The 20,977-nt window shown below is 32.5% G+C and overlaps 2 protein-coding genes across 17 annotated transcripts in view; one reads left to right on the forward strand and one right to left on the reverse strand.

Moving 5' to 3' along the window:
* LOC105153430 (uncharacterized) overlaps positions 1-4,960 on the forward strand; it is a 240,439-nt gene extending 235,479 nt beyond the window's left edge. For all 6 annotated transcript variants that reach the window (XM_087408144.1, XM_087408145.1, XM_087408146.1 and 3 more), the window contains 10 exons: positions 21-219; positions 394-593; positions 666-765; positions 1,148-1,333; positions 1,442-1,734; positions 1,955-2,042; positions 2,131-2,301; positions 2,430-2,615; positions 3,262-3,554; positions 3,696-4,960. In XM_087408144.1, the coding sequence (XP_087264270.1) occupies positions 21-219; positions 394-593; positions 666-765; positions 1,148-1,333; positions 1,442-1,734; positions 1,955-2,042; positions 2,131-2,301; positions 2,430-2,615; positions 3,262-3,554; positions 3,696-4,187 (2,208 nt within the window). In that variant the 3' untranslated portion in view covers positions 4,188-4,960. The remainder of the gene's footprint in view (positions 1-20; positions 220-393; positions 594-665; positions 766-1,147; positions 1,334-1,441; positions 1,735-1,954; positions 2,043-2,130; positions 2,302-2,429; positions 2,616-3,261; positions 3,555-3,695) is intronic.
* A 705-nt stretch (positions 4,961-5,665) lies between these two features.
* LOC105154207 (uncharacterized) overlaps positions 5,666-20,977 on the reverse strand; it is a 151,234-nt gene continuing 135,922 nt past the window's right edge. For 9 of the 11 annotated variants that reach the window (XM_087408152.1, XM_087408148.1, XM_087408149.1 and 6 more), the window contains 4 exons: positions 20,304-20,609; positions 14,158-14,349; positions 12,701-12,771; positions 5,666-8,899 (listed from right to left, as the gene is read on the reverse strand). In XM_087408152.1, the coding sequence (XP_087264278.1) occupies positions 8,828-8,899; positions 12,701-12,771; positions 14,158-14,349; positions 20,304-20,609 (641 nt within the window). In that variant the 3' untranslated portion in view covers positions 5,666-8,827. The remainder of the gene's footprint in view (positions 8,900-12,700; positions 12,772-14,157; positions 14,350-20,303; positions 20,610-20,977) is intronic. The other 2 variants (XM_087408156.1, XM_087408155.1) reach the window with 2 other exon arrangements.

Consider the following 20,977-nt stretch of genomic DNA (forward strand, 5'->3'; position numbering starts at 1 on the left):
ATATATATTTGTCTTTATAGGGAGAAATTGGTGATATGGGTCCTGATGGATTAAAAGGCGAACAAGGTGAGCAAGGCTTCCCAGGAAGATCAGGCGCGCACGGAATATCTGGACGACATGGTGCGAAAGGTGAAAGAGGCCTGATTGGACCACCTGGATTCGATGGTTTGAAAGGAAAATCAGGTCTCGATGGTGATCCGGGTATAATGGGTAGACCAGGTAAATATTATAATCAACGTTCATTTATCTTTATTAATTTAATCATATATTTCGATACTTTTGTATTTTATAATCGACGCTTATTTTTTAAATTTATATTTAATATTTATAATCGAAAAGGATAAAATATTGTATCAGTATTTTATTAACAAATTACAATACATTTTATGTCAGGAATGCCGGGTGAACCAGGTGTGAGAGGATTCCCAGGTCTTATGGGTGCTCCTGGACCGAAAGGTCATGTAGGTGAACCTGGTTTACCATCTTACGCGTTCGCAGAGAAGGGTGATTTTGGTAATCGCGGTCACGATGGTTTCTCTGGTGTGAAAGGACAACCAGGCGAACCAGGATATATTGGCGTACCTGGTCGTAAGGTAAATGAACAATCTAAATCGGACATTTCAATTCTTCAACTTCGAGAGAAATTATTTATTTGTCCACTATAGGGTCAAATTGGAGACAGAGGATATCCAGGTCCTGACGGTTTTCTAGGATTACCTGGTTTCCCTGGTCTACCGGGTGATCAAGGACCTCACGGAGCTCCAGGTATATATACAATATATAATAATCAATATGAGTAATGTTTAATTCCAATCTACTCTTTTACTCTTGTATAAATTTATTGGAAATGTATTGTACTATATAATTCTTTAATTTTTTTTAATATTTAGAGTTTTCAGTTTCTCTCTATTTGATATATTAAAAATAATTATGCTACTTCGTTTTATAAAATTTTGTCAAAATTAATAGAATATATAATGAATCTTTTAAGTAAGTTAAGAAAATTAATGCCATATGCTTCACATTCTAGTGTAATTTTGCTAATAAAATCTACAACATTTTTCTCATTTTTCTTTAATCTATTATAGATATTTCAAACTTGATATTTCATGTCATTTAATATCATTTTCTTATTTGTTTACCATAGGATTGCCCGGTGAATTCGCTGAACCAGGTGAACCTGGCCGCGCTGGTCTTGATGGTATGCCTGGTATTCCAGGACGTGCAGGACAAAAAGGAGCTCCTGGTGAATATGGTCCGAACGGACCTAAGGGAATCTCTGGTGACATAGGTCACAGCCTTCGTGGTCCTAAAGGAATAGTCGGAGAGCCAGGTAACAATCATTATCGCATTTTCAATTTCTCTTCAAAGTTAATTAAGTAATAACAAAATTAAAAAATATTAACATTAATTAATATTTATTATTTTATGTTTCGATCAGGTCTGCGAGGATTCGTCGGCTTCCCAGGTGCACCAGGTTTAGAAGGATTTCAAGGCTTCCTTGGAGCACCAGGACCGAAAGGTTTCCGTGGAGAACCGGGAATATCTGCAGACAGCGCTAAAGGACAACCTGGAGAACCTGGATGGCGTGGATTAGATGGTCGAACTGGACTGAAGGGAATGAGAGGTGACTCTGGTTTATCTGGTATTGATGGTTTGCCAGGACAGAAAGGAGAAAGAGGAGAAACCGGTGAAACTGGTCTTCCTGGGCTGCTTGGTCCTGAAGGACCAAAGGTGAGTCTTGAATCATATTTTTCACAATTTAGATATTAGTCATCGATTTACTTGTTAGTTTTTTCTGTTTTTATTTTTAATAACAAAAATATTCTTATACAAATTTCTTTTAAATTTAATTATTTTTTTTATTCATCAAATATAACATTTTAAATAATTGAATAAAATCGAGGAACAAAGAGAAAACTTATGAGTTATTTTAAATATATGCTTATGAAAGGGATCGAAAGGACAACCTGGCATAAATCCTTTTCCGCCATTCCCGAGACGAGGATTGCCCGGTGACATAGGAGTATCCGGATTACCAGGTGTTATATATATTTCATTTTATAGAAAACTAGTATATGCATATTTTTATTGAATGGAAGTATAATACCGCATGTGGTAAATACACAGGTTTCCCTGGACTACAGGGAATGATAGGTGAGCCTGGCAAGGACGGTCTGCCAGGTCGACAGGGTGAGACAGGAATGATTGGAATTCCTGGATTGCAAGGACCGGATGGTAAAGATGGACCTCCTGGATATCAAGGATCTCGCGGACCTACGGGACGACAAGGAAAACAAGGTATGATAATATATATTTCGTATTAAATATTAATATAATTTAATTTTCAAATTGAAGCAATATGTTGGTGTAACAATTTGCATTGTTTTAACTGTGGATTAAATAACGAAACAATTACTTTTTCGCAGGTTTCCCCGGTGCACCTGGATTACCTGCGCCAAATGGAATTGGTCCAAGAGATAGAGGATTCTATTTTGCTCGTCACTCGCAATCCGAAATGATACCGGTCTGTCCAAGAAATACCGTAAAGATCTGGGAAGGATTTTCGTTATTGCATATCATGGGTAATGGACGAGCTTACGCACAGGATCTTGGTAAGCAATATATTTTTAATATAAACATTGTTTTTATAGAATATAATAAAATTTTAATTTGACTAAGTTGTCAAAAAAGTTTTGAATCAATCTTTGGTTTTTACAAACAAATTTATTCAAAAACAACATCTTTTCCTCATTATAAAGATAACGATCAATAATCATCAATCTGCTAATAACTGTCGAATTTGTTCCCGGTATTATTTGAGATACGAAGAACTCATGACAAGCTACCTCAACTTACTCAATAGTTTCGAATCCTCGCAAGAAATATTTCATTGAGCGAAACAAACCATAATCAAATAATGCAAGATCAAAATCGGACATAACTGCAGCAGAATTTTAGTTTCATTTAAATTAATGATACCAAATCCGACAGCTAGTAGATTGATGGCGACTGATTTTTTAACATAATGCTTTATCTTGAGGAATAATTGTTTTTGAATAAATTTGTATATAAAAAGATGATTCAGAATGATTTTCTTTCTTGACAATCTAGTATTAGAAAGAAACTTAATGCAAGAAGAAAAATTTTTAAATAATTATTAAAACATTTGACATTACAAGAATATACATGATTTAAAAGGAATCTTTAAGAGTATAATGCAATAAATCACACACACATAAAGTATAATACAATTCACAGGCGCTGCTGGTAGTTGCGTCAGGAAGTTTTCCACTATGCCTTTCCTGTTCTGCAATCTAAACAACGTGTGTGATTATGCCAATCGCAATGACTACAGTTACTGGCTCAGTACAACCGAGCCTATGCCGATGATGATGACACCAATACCGGCTCCAGAAGTTGGTAGATATTTATCGAGATGTTCAGTGTGCGAAGCACCGACTAGGGTAATAGCCGTTCACAGTCAATCTATGGCAATACCCGAGTGTCCGGGTGGCTGGGAAGAAATCTGGGTTGGATACAGTTTCCTCATGGTAAGATCAATTGTATTATATTAATTTCAATATAGATAAGAATTCAATAAAAATGTATAATAGTTAAGTAAATATTGAAGGTATTGTCAATTAAGTATTATCAGTTTGATATAATAATTTTATACAATTATAAAATTACAGCACAGAGATGCAGGTGCAGATGGTGGTGGTCAGTCTCTAGTCTCGCCCGGATCCTGCTTAGAGGAATTCCGTGTCAGACCGTTTATTGAATGTCGTGGCCTTGGTAGTTGTAATTATTTCTCTACGGCGACATCGTACTGGTTAGCGACCATTCATGACGACGAGATGTTCCGTAAACCGCTGCAACAGACGCTCAAAGCCGATCATACGTCCCGAGTGAGTCGCTGCGCCGTGTGCCTCCGCCGAAGGGTCACCGAGGTTTTAAAGCCTTTCACATCTAACAACGAACGAGCCCCCAATAATTGGGGCATTATACCACCACCTCGCCAATTACCGCCTGACTACGAGTCCTCCAGGATACCGCCTAATCCGTGGGCTACCCATACTCGAGGAAGACCATATTCGAACAGACGTGTACCCCATCACCAACGCAGGAGAGGTCGCGTACGCGGCAGGCACTGGGAATCGGCAGAGTCTTTAAACAACGTGTAGGCGCAGCATAAATCGCGCATAAATATCCAGCGGCAGTGACGTGCAAAGGGCGTAGCAAGCCTATGTATATAAAGAAGCAAAAAAAACTATTTTATTCTATTAGTTAAGTTATATCGGCTGGGTGCCTTCGTTCGTAGGCCTTGCATCGAGTAGAAAACGCGAACGAATGTTCAATAACATAAAGACTCAAGATTATGTAAACAACATGCAGATAGTTCAGGTTATTTAAGCTGTTTGGAAAAAAAATTGTATGAATAAACTCCTTTTTAAGTTACAGACCATTGAAATTGAAGTATTGAATATGAAACGCAACTTTGATAAATTTCTCGATTATCAGTACATTTCTTCCCCGGAACTCTCAACATGAAAGAAGAATTGCTTGTCAAAGTAGCTGCTGTTGAATCAAGACCTGGATTGCTGCTTATCTGAAAATCCTCATCCAGGACCCTTAATCGCTCTTGGGAACTCATCGCTATATTCGTTCCCACCCTGTGCAGGTCTACGACCCATTCTCCCAGCCATCTCGTCTCTTCCTGCGCGCACGATAAAAAGCGCCGCCGGCTGCCGTAAAGCCATATAACTGCCTTATGCCAAATAGAAAAAGAATCTGTCGCGTCCGGCTATCACGAAACTGCCAATAACGTCGTGTTTGCCGGTGCGATTTACGGGAGATCACACTATGATAATTAAATTAACGTTATGTATATTGTATTGCTATCGTAACTATTATCTATGTATTTCGCAGTGAATAAAGATCTTTTTGTATAAGCTAATCGACGTTTTTCCGGTTTATCTTCCTTCCATTTATCTCGAATTGAAAATTTCATATAACGCAAGAAAATAAATAATAATAAATTAAAAAAGCACTGTAGTTAATAGTTAATTGATTGATTAGTTAATTAGCTTAAACTTTTCTGTTTGAAAAGAACAGCAAAAAAATTGAATTTGATCGTTTCATCTATTTTATATTTTACAATTTCGCGTCACCATTTACAAAATAAAATACAAAAGGAAGTTGTTTGGAAAATATAAAAATATTGTTTCTTTAAATAAATTTCAATTTAAACAAAATTATAATCGTGTAACTTGAAAATTTTCTCTGCTTGATGAGTACAGCAAAAAAGATTGAGTTTCATTGTTCCATCGGTAGTATTTTATATGACAATTTATTTCTCATTATCGTCTACAAAATAAAAACGCAGAAAGAAATTTGTTTGGAAGATATAAAACATATTGTTTCCTTAAATAAATAAATTTTAATTTAAATAAAATCAATTTCTGTTTTTCGGAATAAAAAATAAGAGTATATCTTAGTTTTAGACTACATCTAAAAATAATATCACGCAAAGCTCTTGAGCGAAGGCAGAAACTGGAAGCGATATAAACGAGGAGAAGACGGGAGAATGCCAGGAGGGGGATACTTTACGTGTTCGCGGAACGCTTAAAAGAATTAACTGAAATGAAGCAAGAACACTGAAATCATTTGACAGTTTAATAAAAGGCGAACGGGCCTTTTCCAGGACACGCGAAGTTCACATACAAGCTCGTCGTACGAAATGAACGTACACGGTGAGAGATCGATATTATATTTATATTTATAAAATTATTCATCATTAGAAAGCACATATGATCTATCTATATGACGTAATTTGCTACGCACACCCGCGTACGAGCGTGCCTACGAACAACGCACGCCTCCACACGCACACACGCACACACACTGCACGCCTAAACGCCACGACGTTTCCATCTCGCACTCTGGCATAAGCATGCACACGCGCGAACATACACAAACATGTACGTGCGTACTATCCTCTCTCTCTCTCTCTCTCTCTCTCTCTCTCTCTCTCTCTCTCTCTCTCTCTCTCTCTCTCTCTCTCTCTCTCTCTCTCTCTCTCTCTCTCTCTCTCTCTCTCTCTCTCTCTCTCTCTCTCTCTCTCTCTCTCTCTCTCTCTCTCTCCTCCCCCTCTTTCATTCTATCTCTCTCGTACGCGTAATATACGTATCCGCGTTCACAGGCAAGTACATGCCTATGTATGTACGTGTACATATTCAGAGTACCTCACGTTGTGTTTTTCTTTTTTTTTTTATGGAGATTACAACTTTGTAACTGCTTTCAATTGGAAGAAAAAGCAACAGGGAACGAGCAGACCAAGTATTAATGTCATCACAGTATCAATATCCTCATCGTTATCATCAATCTCATCATCCTCGTTATCATCACCGTCGTCGTTATACTTGTTTCCTCGCGTCACGGATAAAAAATTTCGTGTTTCGTATTATAGAAAATAAAAAGAAACAACAATAACATACATATAAATATCTATAAGTTTTTTTAGGTAAAACACGCAACAAACAAATCCGAATCCGTTGCTTTTCATTATGTACATCACGCGATGGCTCAAACACTAAACCATACAAGCTAGCTAATTTTCATTAAATAATTCAAAAAAATTTATAAAACGCGAATCCCTTTTCCCTTCGATAAAAAAAAAACTAATTTCGAAATTTAAAAAAAACAAGACGGACGCATAACAATATAAATATAATAATACACGCCAAATAAACACTAGAATTGCCACGTCCGCGCCCGTCGAAATCACATTTGTAAATCACGGTCAAAACGAAATGGAAAAGAGAGACGGTTTTTTTCATGCGAATCATTAATTTTACAATTAAAGCAAAATTCCGTCAATGCTAAAGAAAACTCGCTGACGTTCTATACTCATCTCATATCGAAACCCCATCATTATCATCACACGCAAAACCTCTAGTAGCGATTTCTTCCAACTTTTAATAAGTGGTGAACTTCCTGGAAAAATAAGACACTTGCGTGAGATTTCTTTCATATGTATGTGTACACGCGTATACACACACACACGCGCGCGCGCATAGCATCGTGTGCATATACACGTGTAGGTGTAATTAGATTTCCTCTTTTCTCATTTATATAACAACAGATGTCATTTAGAAGTAATTTAGTGTGCATCTAAGACCCAAAAGAGAATCATTACCGAGCTATGCAAAATAGAAGATCGATTTCCCTCTTTTTTTCTTTCTTTCTCCATCTCGCATGTATAGATATATAAATATACGTCAATTTATATATCGATTATACATAAATAATGTCCGCATCTATTATTTATATATAACGCGTACATAAACCCACTATACATATATATACATATACATTTATACAATATATTTATATTTATATTTATATAAAGGTACTCTTACTATTGAATAGAAATATGAATATTCCAAGTGTTCAATAATATCAATATTGATATACATAATAAAATAATATAATAATTATTCTTATTATTATAATAATATAGCAATTGCAACAAGAATATTGGTAATAGTGATAATAATAATGTCGATGATAATAATAATAATATTAATAATATAATAAAATAAAATAAAATAATTAATAGTTATTACAATATAATAATAGTTTATAATCATATTAACAACAACAAGTATTCTTTGTCACGTTTTGGTTGCAGATTCTTACAATCACAAATATATTATCCATAAATGTAATAGTCGAAAAAGGATGTTAAATTAAGAAGAATACGTGAATAGAGTGCTCTATTTCTTTCTTTTTTTCATCTGTGTATAGAATAATTAAATCCTATGAGTAGTTCTATGTTCAACAGCCAGTGGTATAGTAAAGTATACCTTTTTTGAGGTACCTATATATAGTTTCCTCTCCTTTTTTTTCCCGCTCTTGTGATATACCAAATACAATACTGACGGAGAACGCGATACACACACACACGCGCAAACATTAACACATACATACACACACACACATACACACAGGTATCGACAGGTAAAATGCGGATGTGGGTTCATCGTATGCTTGTGATCGTCACAGCATAATATACGATACGACATAAATCTTCGGTCATCCGAAGCCGAGACGAGAGCTTGAGAGAAAGACTCTTCCTCAACAAACAAAACAAAAAAAGGAAAAAACATAAAAAGCGACGGGAACGAACGCCGCGAATCGATTCTCTCCGTGCCGCGATACGACGCAGCCTCGATACTCCTGGCGAATCGCATGCTCAGCCAGGAAATCTTAACACAGCCAAACAAAAATTAAAACTTTTGGTCCATCAAGTTCGAAAAGCAAAAAAGAAAGGGAATAGGTCCCGCCGTTTCCCCCTTTTTCTCTCTTTTTCTTTCTATTTCTATCTTTCTATCTCTCTTTTTTCCTATCTCTATCTTTCTCTATCTCTCATTTTCTCTCTATATCTATCTTTCTATTTCTCACTCTTTTCTTCTCCCCCCCCTCTCTCTCTCTCTCTCTCTCGCTCTCGCTCGTCTTTTTTTCCTCGACTGATCAACGGGCAACATTCTAGAGAGCACCGCGCGCTAGTTTTGCATTGTATTTGGTGATACGTATATGAATACTGACTCCGTGTGTGACGTTACATATAATACAATAGTATCCATTACGTAGTAAGTGTATATGCATTTTATAACACTTTCTCACACATTTTCTCTCCTTTTTTTCGCACTCTTGCTCTCTTCCGCGTTTTATATACGTCCTATATATCTCCGTTCCGCTCTCTGCATACTCAAAAATATATTACATATAACTCTTTACTGCATGACGGGATAGTGGCCTGTCACTCGGACTGCAGTAGCTTCTGCAGCAATGATGATTTCGTCGGATCACCTCGTGCCTCCTCCATAGTAATCTGAAATCAAAAGACGTTCTTAGAACTACTTTCGCTATTTCTGATATAAAGATTTCGAAACCGATCGAAGAGTATATATTTATAGAATAACAAAACAGTTGCAAATATTACAAGATATTAAAAATGGTTTTTTTTTTGGCATTAATATTTAAATCTCTGGCATCGAAGTACCTTTAATTTTGGTATTTAAAAAAAATATATAAGCTTCATTAAATAATAAAATAATGTAATCAAGTGCTGTGGGACCAGAAATTGTTTAATAAAATTGAATCCGTGGAAATTAAGGATCTACGACACAGGAAATTTATGAAATTAAGATTTTAGAAAACGGAGAATTTACAATAATGTTACGCGGAATTATATAAATTTACAATGATGCTTTTTGTAATTAAGGATTTATGACACTAAATCCGGTATCAAAAAATGTGTGAATTTATAAATATGTGCGTATAAGAATCAGCAAAACTAATTATTTAAAATAATCTTTTAAACCAAAGATCCATAAAACCAAAAATTTTAAAATTGAAAATCGAGAAATCAAGAATTTGTATCAAAAAAAATTTAAGGATTCGTGAAATTAAGGTTCTCTATAAATCCAATATATGTGAAACAAAGGATCAAAAGGCTCAACAAGGAACAATGTCTCTACAGTGAACATTTCTCCGACAATCGGTTTGAAATCACTTTGATGATTGACAATCTATTGCAATATTTCCATCGTATAAGTTCAAATATTAATCTAAAATATTTTGAAGTAGCAGAGCATTAATGGTACAGCCGTGTCTCGTATATTTAGTATTCGCATATACATGTTTATGGAATAATCGTTCAGAATTTGGTAAGATGGAAAGAATTCACCCATTTGAAATTCAAGTCTTTATCGTTCAGATGTGTGAATCCTTTCAATAATTATGTCCAAACAATGATTCGCCCGAATAAACTTAAAGAACAGAAATCTGAAGCCACATAGCAACTACACATCCAATATCTCAATGCACAACAATGATAGCTACTGTAAAACTTTTTAAACGAAATATATGTACTCCGCTTTTAATTGCCAATTGAATATTTTTTTATTTCACGATCGGCAGAAGCATAATACAAAAAACTTCCTCGCTTTTATAGAAATAGATTCAGTAACAATTGTTGTACTCTTTAATTTTTGTTTAATTATTTCTAATTAATACTTAAAATAAAAATTTGCAACTCATATATTAATGATAGATATTATTTTTAGATACATGATCTAGATTAAAATAAAGTTTCTTTTTATTTGGTACGTGATTAACGCAAATATTTGACACATAAATGACATAAAGCTACCGCTGTCAAAAAAATATTTATTTTGTAATTTATTTTATAAGCAAGTATTGCGATAAATTATATATACGACACATCCTGTATGTTAAAAACAAATTGATCCTAAATTAATGAATTAATCGCATTCCAGTCGAGTTTTCTTACAGATAACTATGATATGCTCGATATAAAGAACATACATTAGAAAATCGTATAAATTTAAATTTAGAATGTCTTTCTAAACCCTCCTGTTTGTAGCATTAGCGGATTTCCTCATGCAATAAGAATAATCGTTTTCGGAAAAAAAAAAGAAATTAAGAACTACGCGTAGATATCTAGTTGGCTCACTGTGAAAAAGCATTACTAGACGTACGTTATACAATACAACAAATGGTAGTATGATTACTGATTACTCGAATGAGCTGAAGCTTACAACACCATCACCCTGTAGATACGAAAGAAAATACTTTTGCTTGACATCTCCTACATAAGCACTCAATATGAGAATGAGTGCATTGCGCTGAAATCTTTAAAAATATCGAAAAGAAAATCATGCGCGATGCACACGGGAAAAATCCCACTTATTTGAATATGAAGAATTGTTCTCCATTTTCCATTATTTATTTTTTTCAGATAAATTAAGTTGAAAAAATTCTATTTAATAGTAATGGTAAAAAAGAACATTAATTGTAAAAATAAATTTTTGAAGATAAAATTAATCAACAAAGTTATATTTTGTTTCCAAAACTATTTAATACGAAATGAATATTTCATTACACTATTTTAATAGTGAGAATATTTAACTTACGATATTCCATTTTTTTACATATTCCAATTCTTAAAATTCTTAATTAGATAACATCATTTTTCCTATTTTCTTTTTAATACCCAAAAGAATTTCAGAATGTTGTTAAAACAAAGTTTACTTAAAATTAGTTAAAAAAAAAAATAAAATTATCTCATATACTTACATACATACAACTTTCTTCCCATTTTTAATATTTTACAAAACTATAATATTACTATTCGAAAGTTTGAGGAAAATAAATTTTGTACAATGAAAAAATTTATATTGAGAAAATTGAAAACTTTAAATTCCACATATATCAAATCCTGAACTTCATCTATACCATCTAATGATCCCGTATAATTTTTATAAGTTTGTATATTTTCATATTTCTTTAACATTTAGAGTTCGATCAATTATTTTCATCTCATAAAAAAATATCACGAAATTAGCGAAAGCTAATTTTACGCTGGCGTTGTATCAGTCATTCGCTTAAGTGAATGACACAAATTTAAAAGAAATTACTCGCAGTTAATGCAGCCGAAGAAATACAATTAGTTCTTGCACAAAATATATGCAACTCGTAAATGCGCGCTACATTATACAGACAATAGAGGCAATTAACCATGTTTAGCTAATGCACCTCGATAAAGTCCGAACAAGAATCTACTTAGCGAGATAAAATCAGCTTGTTTAATATTAAACACAGCGTTTCTCATTGACACTGAGTGTAAAACTTAAACGTCTTCATCGACATTTAATGCATACTTCTTAATTGAAAAAATATAAAAACTTTTAATATTTTGTTAACAAAATATAAATATTAATTATATTTTAGGGGTGCTAGATATTAATTATTTTGTATTCTATTATTTGTAAAAAAAAATTTTTGTAACACATTACTTTCTGTAAAATAAATATTATAAAATTTTAATTTATAAAGATATAAATTTTGCTATATTTTATAGATTAAGACAATTTCGTGATTAATTTCTTAACTTCAAAGAATTCTGTTATCAAACAAATCAAAATAATAATTAAATTCTGATAATTTTATTTTTTGTAACATATTTTAAACTCGTATATTAAACAAAAAATATATATAATAATACTTACTATGTGTAAAAAATATAAGAAATAAAATTAAAAAGTATAAATATAAGTAGAAATAATAAGTAAAGACTTATTTTTATTTTCCCTTTTTGGTTAAACTAAAAATAAAGTAGAAATAAATAGTAGTAAAAAGAAAAAGAAGTAGGAGTAAAAAAATTCTACAACTATAAAGCCAATCCCTAATTTAAAAGAGTAGAAATTCATCAAATAAATGCTATCTCTCTCAAGTCTTCTTCAATCAATTATAATTTTCAGGGCACGTTTCTACTTTAGCATACACAAGAGTTGAATCTTCAACTATACGGCTATTGCGGAAAATTCGAAAGAATTATCGTCACGTGCGAGTACTGTAACGACAATGCCGAGACAATAATCGTCAAACGACGACTTCGCATGCATTTGTAGAGCGATGTAAATTTAAAAATAGTAAGTAACCCCATACAAGTTTTACGCTCAGTGCGCAAATAGAGAGAGATCATTAAACATGTTTCGTGCACAATCAGTTCTGAAGCCAAGCGTATAGAGGGAAGACATAGCATAACAAAATCAAATTTAAAAAAATACGTAAAAGTAATTATATATTGTCGGAATGGGGTTCTTACCCTGGAGGACGAGGGGGCACTTCCGGCGCTCCCCCAGATCTTGGCGGGGCCATCGCTAACCACAGCCTCACCTAGTTAGGACATCGTAACAGTAGGCGTTACCACAATCTTTGTAGAACTAAAGTATTATGCTTCTTTTTACAAGAAGCGGGAGATTACGCATAGCGATCGCGCGTGCTTCAGCCTGTACATCGATACAGATTCGTACGAATCTCGATCGACCGAGGACTCGCTTTTGTCTCTCTCGTAAAAGATTTCAGAAATTATACAAATAGCTTAACGTTCACTCCAATCAAACACAACGAGAAATCCACATTCAATACTTTTTCTTTTTTTTTTTTTATAATGTATTATAATATTATAATGTAAAAAGTAAAATTTTACTCGTAACATTTTCTGCATTCGAAACTACCTTGGAAGAGCTTGGGTTTTCGTTATGTATATTGAAATTTCTTATATAGATTTCACGGAGAAACACACGGGGCCTCAGGAGATGCATTGTAAATCAGTGTAATTAGTTGTAATCGCGTGCGACGACGAATCTAGAAAAATGTGCATGATCTACGAGGGGAAACTATAATGCTTGTAATACTTTTTCACAGTACTCGCTCATGAAACATCGTATGAAAAATTAATATGTGAGGACCGGAGTTAACATTGGGAATTGTATGAATAAAGTCTGAGAAAATTCGAAGGAGGAAAAGCAATGCCTCTCTATATAGAAATGCAGACAAAATTAAACTTATTAAATTCAAATCATCTTCGTACGATCGATTTTGATTCGTGTATGCTGAAAGCATACCACAAAATCTTGCATTTTGAAATTAAATAACTTCATGTATACCTCACTTATTTTATCTTCAATAAATACATAACTTACAGATAGTAATAAAATTATGTCCATAGGTGCGTTCCGAGTTACACATGGAACGCATGATGCATCATTTGTCTTTGTTGTTCACCAAATAATAAAGAAAGATAAAACAATACATCATGCGTTTCATGCATAACTCGGAACGCATCCTATATATAATGTACTCGTATATTAACTTATATAACCGATCTATCAAAAGCGCGGTGCTGAACCGATAAAATATACGTTGCGTAAAACTCTTCATTGATTCAATTACTCTGCATTCCAGTTCTGGGCAATGCACAATTATCATTGCGTTAAAATAAAAAAAAAAAGTAGAGAAAGAAATTAATATTATAAGAAAACATAGTTTTACTGACAAGGGACCTGTTATAATAAAGAGAAAAAGAATCGAATCATTCCGAACGGTTCCGAACAGTTCCGAACGGTTCCAAATAGTTGTGATAGATCCCTTGTGACATCCCAGTTTTGCTGTGTGAGCATACTTGTAGCTGATCATTTACCGAGTAACCGTCTCTATGTGATTTCGAAATTCGAAGTTCGGAAAGCAGCAAACGAAGATTCTACAACCCAGTGTACGTACCTGCAGAAGGCATCTCGAATGTCAGACCAAGTGCTTCAAGATCGTCCTGAGAAACTTGACCAGAAAGATTATTCTGTAGGTTGTTGGGTACTCTCTGTTGCTGTTGCTGCTGCTGCTGCTGTTGCTGTTGCGTTCGCGCGCCAACAATCGCCCTTAATTCTTGCCGCACAAATTCCGAGGTGCTGGCATTACCTATAACAAGAATAATCTTTCTGAAAAAAAAAAAAAAATGTTCCCGCAACGTTTGCCGTATTTCCTTTGTACATCAGTTTTCATTTTTCAATTGGTGCGTTATTCGTGTAAATGTGTGTGCATGTATGATTTTAATTTATTGTGTCCGTATACTGCATTTGTGACACAAAGGTTCTGCAATAAAATTTTGACAAATAAAAATTAAAATACATCTTGGCATAAATCCAATCCGATTAAAATAGCAATAATTCTGTTTGTTTTGCAATAAGATAAAAAGTGCTTCATTCGTGTACTTTCTCTCTATTACATTAATCACCAATACTAAATATTTTGATAATTAATTCCAGTATTTCACAAAGTTTTAAAAATGTAAAAAGTGAAAATGACGATAATTTAAAAGTATGTGCATCTATTCTTTGTCGTTTAAAGGATTCAAACAATAAAGAATAGTTACGCACAGCTTGTAAATTATGTCACACACATGGTAAAAAATAATCACTAATAAGAAATAATTCTCAAATATTCAAAAATTTTTACAGCCAATAAATAGAAAAAAAAAATAATTTTTGCATCGTTCTATAATTTTCTTCTATTTATTTTTCTTTTAGACTTAATAGTTTCCGTCTTATTCGTAGAAGATACTATTTTAAATCTTCGAAATTTTAAATAGAAAAATAAAGAGTCTAAATATGACAATCGTAACATTTTTCATTAGTTTCTAGATACCTCATATAAGAGAGATTCTATTAGCAATTTTTAGTGCAAAAAGTGAAGGTAGTGTACTACTTAAGGAGCAGAATAGTGACTTTTTCACATTTTTTTAAATAAAGAGATGTGAAAGTCATCCTTCCTCAGGTAGTACACATCGTATGGGTTCCTTTTATTCTCGGGTTAAAATGGCATTAAAAAGAAACTTTCCGAGAAAAAGCACGTAAAAACATTAGGCAGTTTTAAAAGAAGAGTCTAGAAATCGTTTCTTTATAAAGCTTTAGGTCCAATTTCAAATAAAGAAAGAATTGACCAATCGGATTGGTCATGTGAAAAATTTTTCAAATGTGATTTTTTAATTCTTTTATCCAAAATCTCGGATCGATTTCTAGCATCATGGACACATCAAGACTTTACAGAAGTAACAATAATAACGGAATAAATGTCCAAACCGTAAGCCATAAAATAAACAGTCTAAAGAAGATGCCAAAAATTCCATATTCCAATCTTACTTAAAACTTTCAAATATTTTAGATACTATCATATGATAAATCAAAGATTAAAAAGTTTTATATTCTTTCACATACTTAATGAACTTAAAAAATGTTATTGATCTGTCAAGAGAAAGTACACGACAAGTCCCAGCTATTTTATCCATTTGCTTATTATGAAATTTCAATTTTTTATAAAATAAGTGGTGCGTACGATGACAGATTGATGAAGTTGATAGGAAAAAAATGCACAAAATATATAAAAATATTAATCACGAAAGCTCGATGCACTGTACACAAAGAGGCTTCATTGTTAGTAAATGTTTCCACAGCACGTAGAGATAAGCGGTGTGAATTTATCTTTTTACATTGTGATGTTATATTACATATGAACATATGTGTGATCCTCCCTTCCCGAGAGATGAGAGAATGATTAAGACATAATAAATCCAATGTCACATTTGCCACTTTCAGTGCTTTGCCGCGCTTATACGAAGCAGAATATTCTTTTTTATATGAAATATTCTATTTCCTAGAAGTACCTTATTAGTAACATTCTTAAAATTTTAATGCAAGCTTATGCTATGATATTTTTAATGATAATTATTTTATGTATCACGAAAATGTGTACAGTCGAACTATCTTAATCTCGATCTTCCCCCATCTTCGCCCATCGAGACTAACACACTTCTCTTATAATATTCTCCCACGATTTCGCATTTACCATTCATACATAAAATGAAAATGGCAAATGAGATTAGGGGACACGCATAGAACGTGACTGCGTCAATCAGTCGAAACTCTGATTGTACAACAGCAGTAACCTTACCTTTAAAGAGAATCCTAAACTAAAGACAATAGCATCGCTGTTTTACCGATACACATCAGCACATCTTTACACATCATTACATCAATATCGCACACACATATATACATAAATTTTGATAGAACGATATCATATAGAATTAAATGTCTAAATCAAATTCCAAGAACTCGACATTGTTTCTTCATGTATTCTACTAGTTTGCTTTAATTTCGTAAGTATAGTTTACAAAATTATTAAGTAAATGCTGTTTCGATTTAACAACTCTAAGCTTATTTGGGATCAAAAAATGGTAAAAAAAAGATCTTAAGTTTAAAATTTTTTATCGTTCTCAACATAAAATTCACGTTACAGGCACGTATTAGTACCTATACTTTAATTTTGAAGAATTGCCAAATAATAAAATTAATATCATAAATGTAAGTATAATATGCAATACCATTCTATGAAAATTATTGCGTTTAATCGGTAAAACAGACGATTTTAGGATCTCCTTAAATTAGCTTCGGTTGTTAAAGCAACTTAATGATTCGCTATGCTGAACAAGTCCATTTTCATTTTATGCATATTGAAATATGAAAACAGAAGGGAAAGTTGAGAGCAGAGAATTTGCTTGATCCCAGTGAGTTGAAATTAACGAATTCGGTTAGACGTACTAGTATGCACTGGTGCATATAAAAGTCATTGCATACTGATCTAATCTAAATGTAAAAGTGTAATGCAAATATCTCAAAAGATTAAATAGTTCACTAATAATTTACCAAACAACACAATAAAATGTACTAGAGATTTCGCGGTTTAATATACACATAATAAATGCAATTTTTACGTCGATTTGTGTACGACGACTTTAATTTGCACTAATGCGCATTGCCAACCAAATTCGCTGTAAGGGAATTCGATTATACATTTCTTAATTTCTATCGCAATATATAATTATAATATGGTATAATATACAATTCTGTTGACATCTTTGATATTATCAACACAAAGATGCCTGCAGTTATGCACAAATAAAGTTAAATTAAATGCTATGGTACATAAAAAACGGTAAGCGAATCGGTCAAAGTAGAAATAATGTAGAAACAATAAAGTAACAATGTAAGCAGTATCAAATCCAAAAGGTTAATTCGCTTATTGCTCATGTTTTATTGCTTATGTTTTTTTGTGTACCACAATTTTGATGTAGTAACGATATTCATGTTGTTATTTTTCTAATAATCATATAATAAGCTAACTCAACATTTTAATGCAATGATTTAATTGCGTTAATCGCAATGATTTTATTCAATCAAGGAATTAAAAAGGAATAACATAAATAATAAAATTTTGTTTCTCAAAATTTTGTTTTTTAAATTACAAAGTAAATAAATTCTGAGCAATACTTATAAAACGCTCAAAATATCACATATATAAAATTTTGACACAAAATAACAAGATGGACAAAATGGCATTGTTATCGTTACATGACTTACAATTAGATAAATGATATAATATCGTAATGTCGTTCTAATCATAAAACATATTCGTAAATGCAGGTAATGATACAAAATACGTATTTTGTGAGCTATGATGCAGATGCTTGGATCTTATATAGTGTGCAGTAATATATATGTGGTACAAATATAAATAAATCTATTTTAGGGGACTTATGAATTTTTCTTAAATTAAATAAGCTATTTTTTACGTTAGAACTGTCCAACTTGAAATCACGCAAATATAAGTTGCAAACAAGAGACAAGGTAAAGCAAGAGAAAAAAATACAAATAAAGTGATCTCATAAACATAGAACGTTAGACAGTTAAAATCTTCTATATTATAGAATCATAATTTGTCAGGGATGGAAAGTACCACAAATATAGGTGACTTGGGACAGTATAAGTAACTTAGGACAGCATATATTTTTGTTAAATTTAATAATTAAGGATTCCATCCATGAGTCATTAAAGAAAGTTTAAATTTTAAATTTCCTTTAGAGATTCATGGATAGAGATACTACCATTAAATTTAACAAAAATACATGCTATCGCAAGTTACCTACACTGTCCCAAGTCACTTACACTTACGTTAACTCGTTATTTGTAACGAAGTTAGCGTTACTTTTTTCAGTAATTATAACTTAACTTCGTTATTTTTTTTTCCATCTGTAACTATAACTTAATTTAATTATATCTTTTAAGTAACTAACTTAACTAGTAACTAATTTAATAATTACTTTTATAATTACTTTATATATTTCAAACTTATTTGTCAATTTAGTGTGCGATAGTATCCACTTGGCACTACAAATGTTTTGAAATATTTGATTGATTCCAACCAGAAGAAAAAAATTTAAGTAAAGCACTCAAAATAAACTTTTGTACTTGTTTGATTTACATTTTAATCTAATGGAACTGAGTGATCACTGAGTGATCAGGTTGTTTTTCTTCAATTTTCTTCAAAATCTTTTTCTTTAACTGTTCTAAGCTGTGTTACTCAGATGACCTTATGTATCATTCTTGTTTAAGAGAAAAACAAGGATAAAAAAAACGATATCCGGAAGCAGTCGGGTAACATTTCTAAACGCAGCCCTAATAGTATCGATGTTATTCGTTTTGCTGAAAATTTTGAAAAAAAAAAAACTTAAAAGTAACTTAAAAGTAACTGAAAGTTATTTTTTCAGTAACTGTGACTATAACAAATTATTTTTTAGAGTCAATAACTTATAACAATAATTAATTACTTTTTTAGAAAAAAACTGTAATTAATTAACTTTTACAAAATAACTTTCTCATCCCTGCAATTTGTCAACTTAGACGGTTCATTTCGATTTTCATCGGTCGCATATTCTTTCGATTTTTTATAACATAATTTCAAAATCAGAAGTTTGTTTTAATTTTTTGTACTTTAAGACATGTAGTCTGGAAACAAAAATGAAACATTCCATAAAATTTCTTATAATAAAATTTTTTATAATAATCACAAAAACGTTAACTTACAACTTACAAGGGAACACAAAATAATGAATCTCTCCGATTTAAATGAGCTTTTAATATGTTATTCTATGAACAAAAATAGGAGACACGTATTTTTTTATACGTGCTGAGTCGTAGGTTAAGGGGATGACATCTTTCTTGAAAAAAAAAATCGGTTTTTTTTCCTTTTAGATTGAATATCGTCGAATCTGTAAGAGATAGAAAAAAATTTGCAAAAATACTCCTATTTTTGTCCATAGAACAACATATTAAAAGCTCATTTAAATCGAAGAAATTCACTTAGTTGTGTTCCCTTATTAGTTCTTCTAATACTATGAAGATCTACGATTAAAAAAATAAGAACTGAATTTAATATAGCAGTACAAATTAGTGATACTACAATACTAAGAATCAATTTAATACATCAAAGAATTTTCTATGTTCACAATGTGCGATTACAGCCTTTTCAATCTTATGACTCTAATAAAATTATGTACATCACAGTGTATATTGACATAAATAATTTATCTGCGAGATAGCGAGATAAATGATAAATTATTATCAGCTTACTTACATTCAGCTTACTTTCATTATAATAATAATTACACTTAATGGAATTACAATTACGTTTTGCGTCAAAAAAGCGTCATGCAATATTTAACATATATTCTTACACTTATAAAAATGATTCCCGCAAACAAGAAATAAAGTATGATTTTGACAATATCTACACGTAATGCATGCTTTGCATCCATTGAAACCACTGCTGCTGGTAAGGATGATAATGACTCCAGTTATAATTACATTTGAAGTTGCGGGGGAATGATCGACGACACTTATCTTTTAATGAGAAACATGTTCGAAATACGAGCGAATTTGATGGAGGTGACTCTCGTGGTTGTAAATATTGCATATTGCGATTAAAGAAAAAACATGATGAAATGTCACATGACATTAAATATTCTAATGTCTGCTCACCGATTTGGTGATTGACGTTATTAGAAGCCAGTCTGGCATCTTGCGCTTCCCCGCCAGACGGATAGAGCGGTACTGATGACCGATCGTAACAGAACTGATTGTTCTGCATATCTGCCGTGTTGATAGTGTTGGCGTTGGTGTGTTGGTATAACATAGAGGTATGTTGTTGACTCGTAAAGTGTTGTGTATTGGTAGTGTTGTGTTGATTATGGGTAGGTGTTGCCGGGCAAGCAGAGTGTGAATGACTAGGTGAAAGAAGAGGTTCCTTACTCACTCCTCCGTAGTGTCTCGGCGACGCGATTCCACCTGCAACATCCAATCGTGTATAGTTGTGCTGTCCTTGGTTAGCCTTGCCGGACATTTAAACGCTTCTATTTCGCTTTCATGTACCATGCCAGCGTTCATCGTCATATAGCCACGTATATAATATCAAAATCGAAATCTATATATTAAATAAACTAACATATTAAGTCCCAGGAGACCTCTTTGCACTTTTCCGTTTTATGTAAATTTGTACAACTTGGGTTTAAAATTTTTAGGCCATAATTGGTATCTGGAGGTTTAAAAAGAGCTTGCTTTTTTTAAAAATCGACATGAGATAGGATTTATATCTTTTTCCAAATCATCCCATTGTCGATTATATTTCCAAAAAAAAACTTTTTTTATCCCTATAT

This window comes from Acromyrmex echinatior, chromosome 7 (assembly GCF_024713525.1).
Source record: "Acromyrmex echinatior isolate Ae372 chromosome 7, ASM2471352v2, whole genome shotgun sequence".
NCBI classification, from domain to species: Eukaryota; Metazoa; Arthropoda; class Insecta; order Hymenoptera; family Formicidae; genus Acromyrmex; species Acromyrmex echinatior.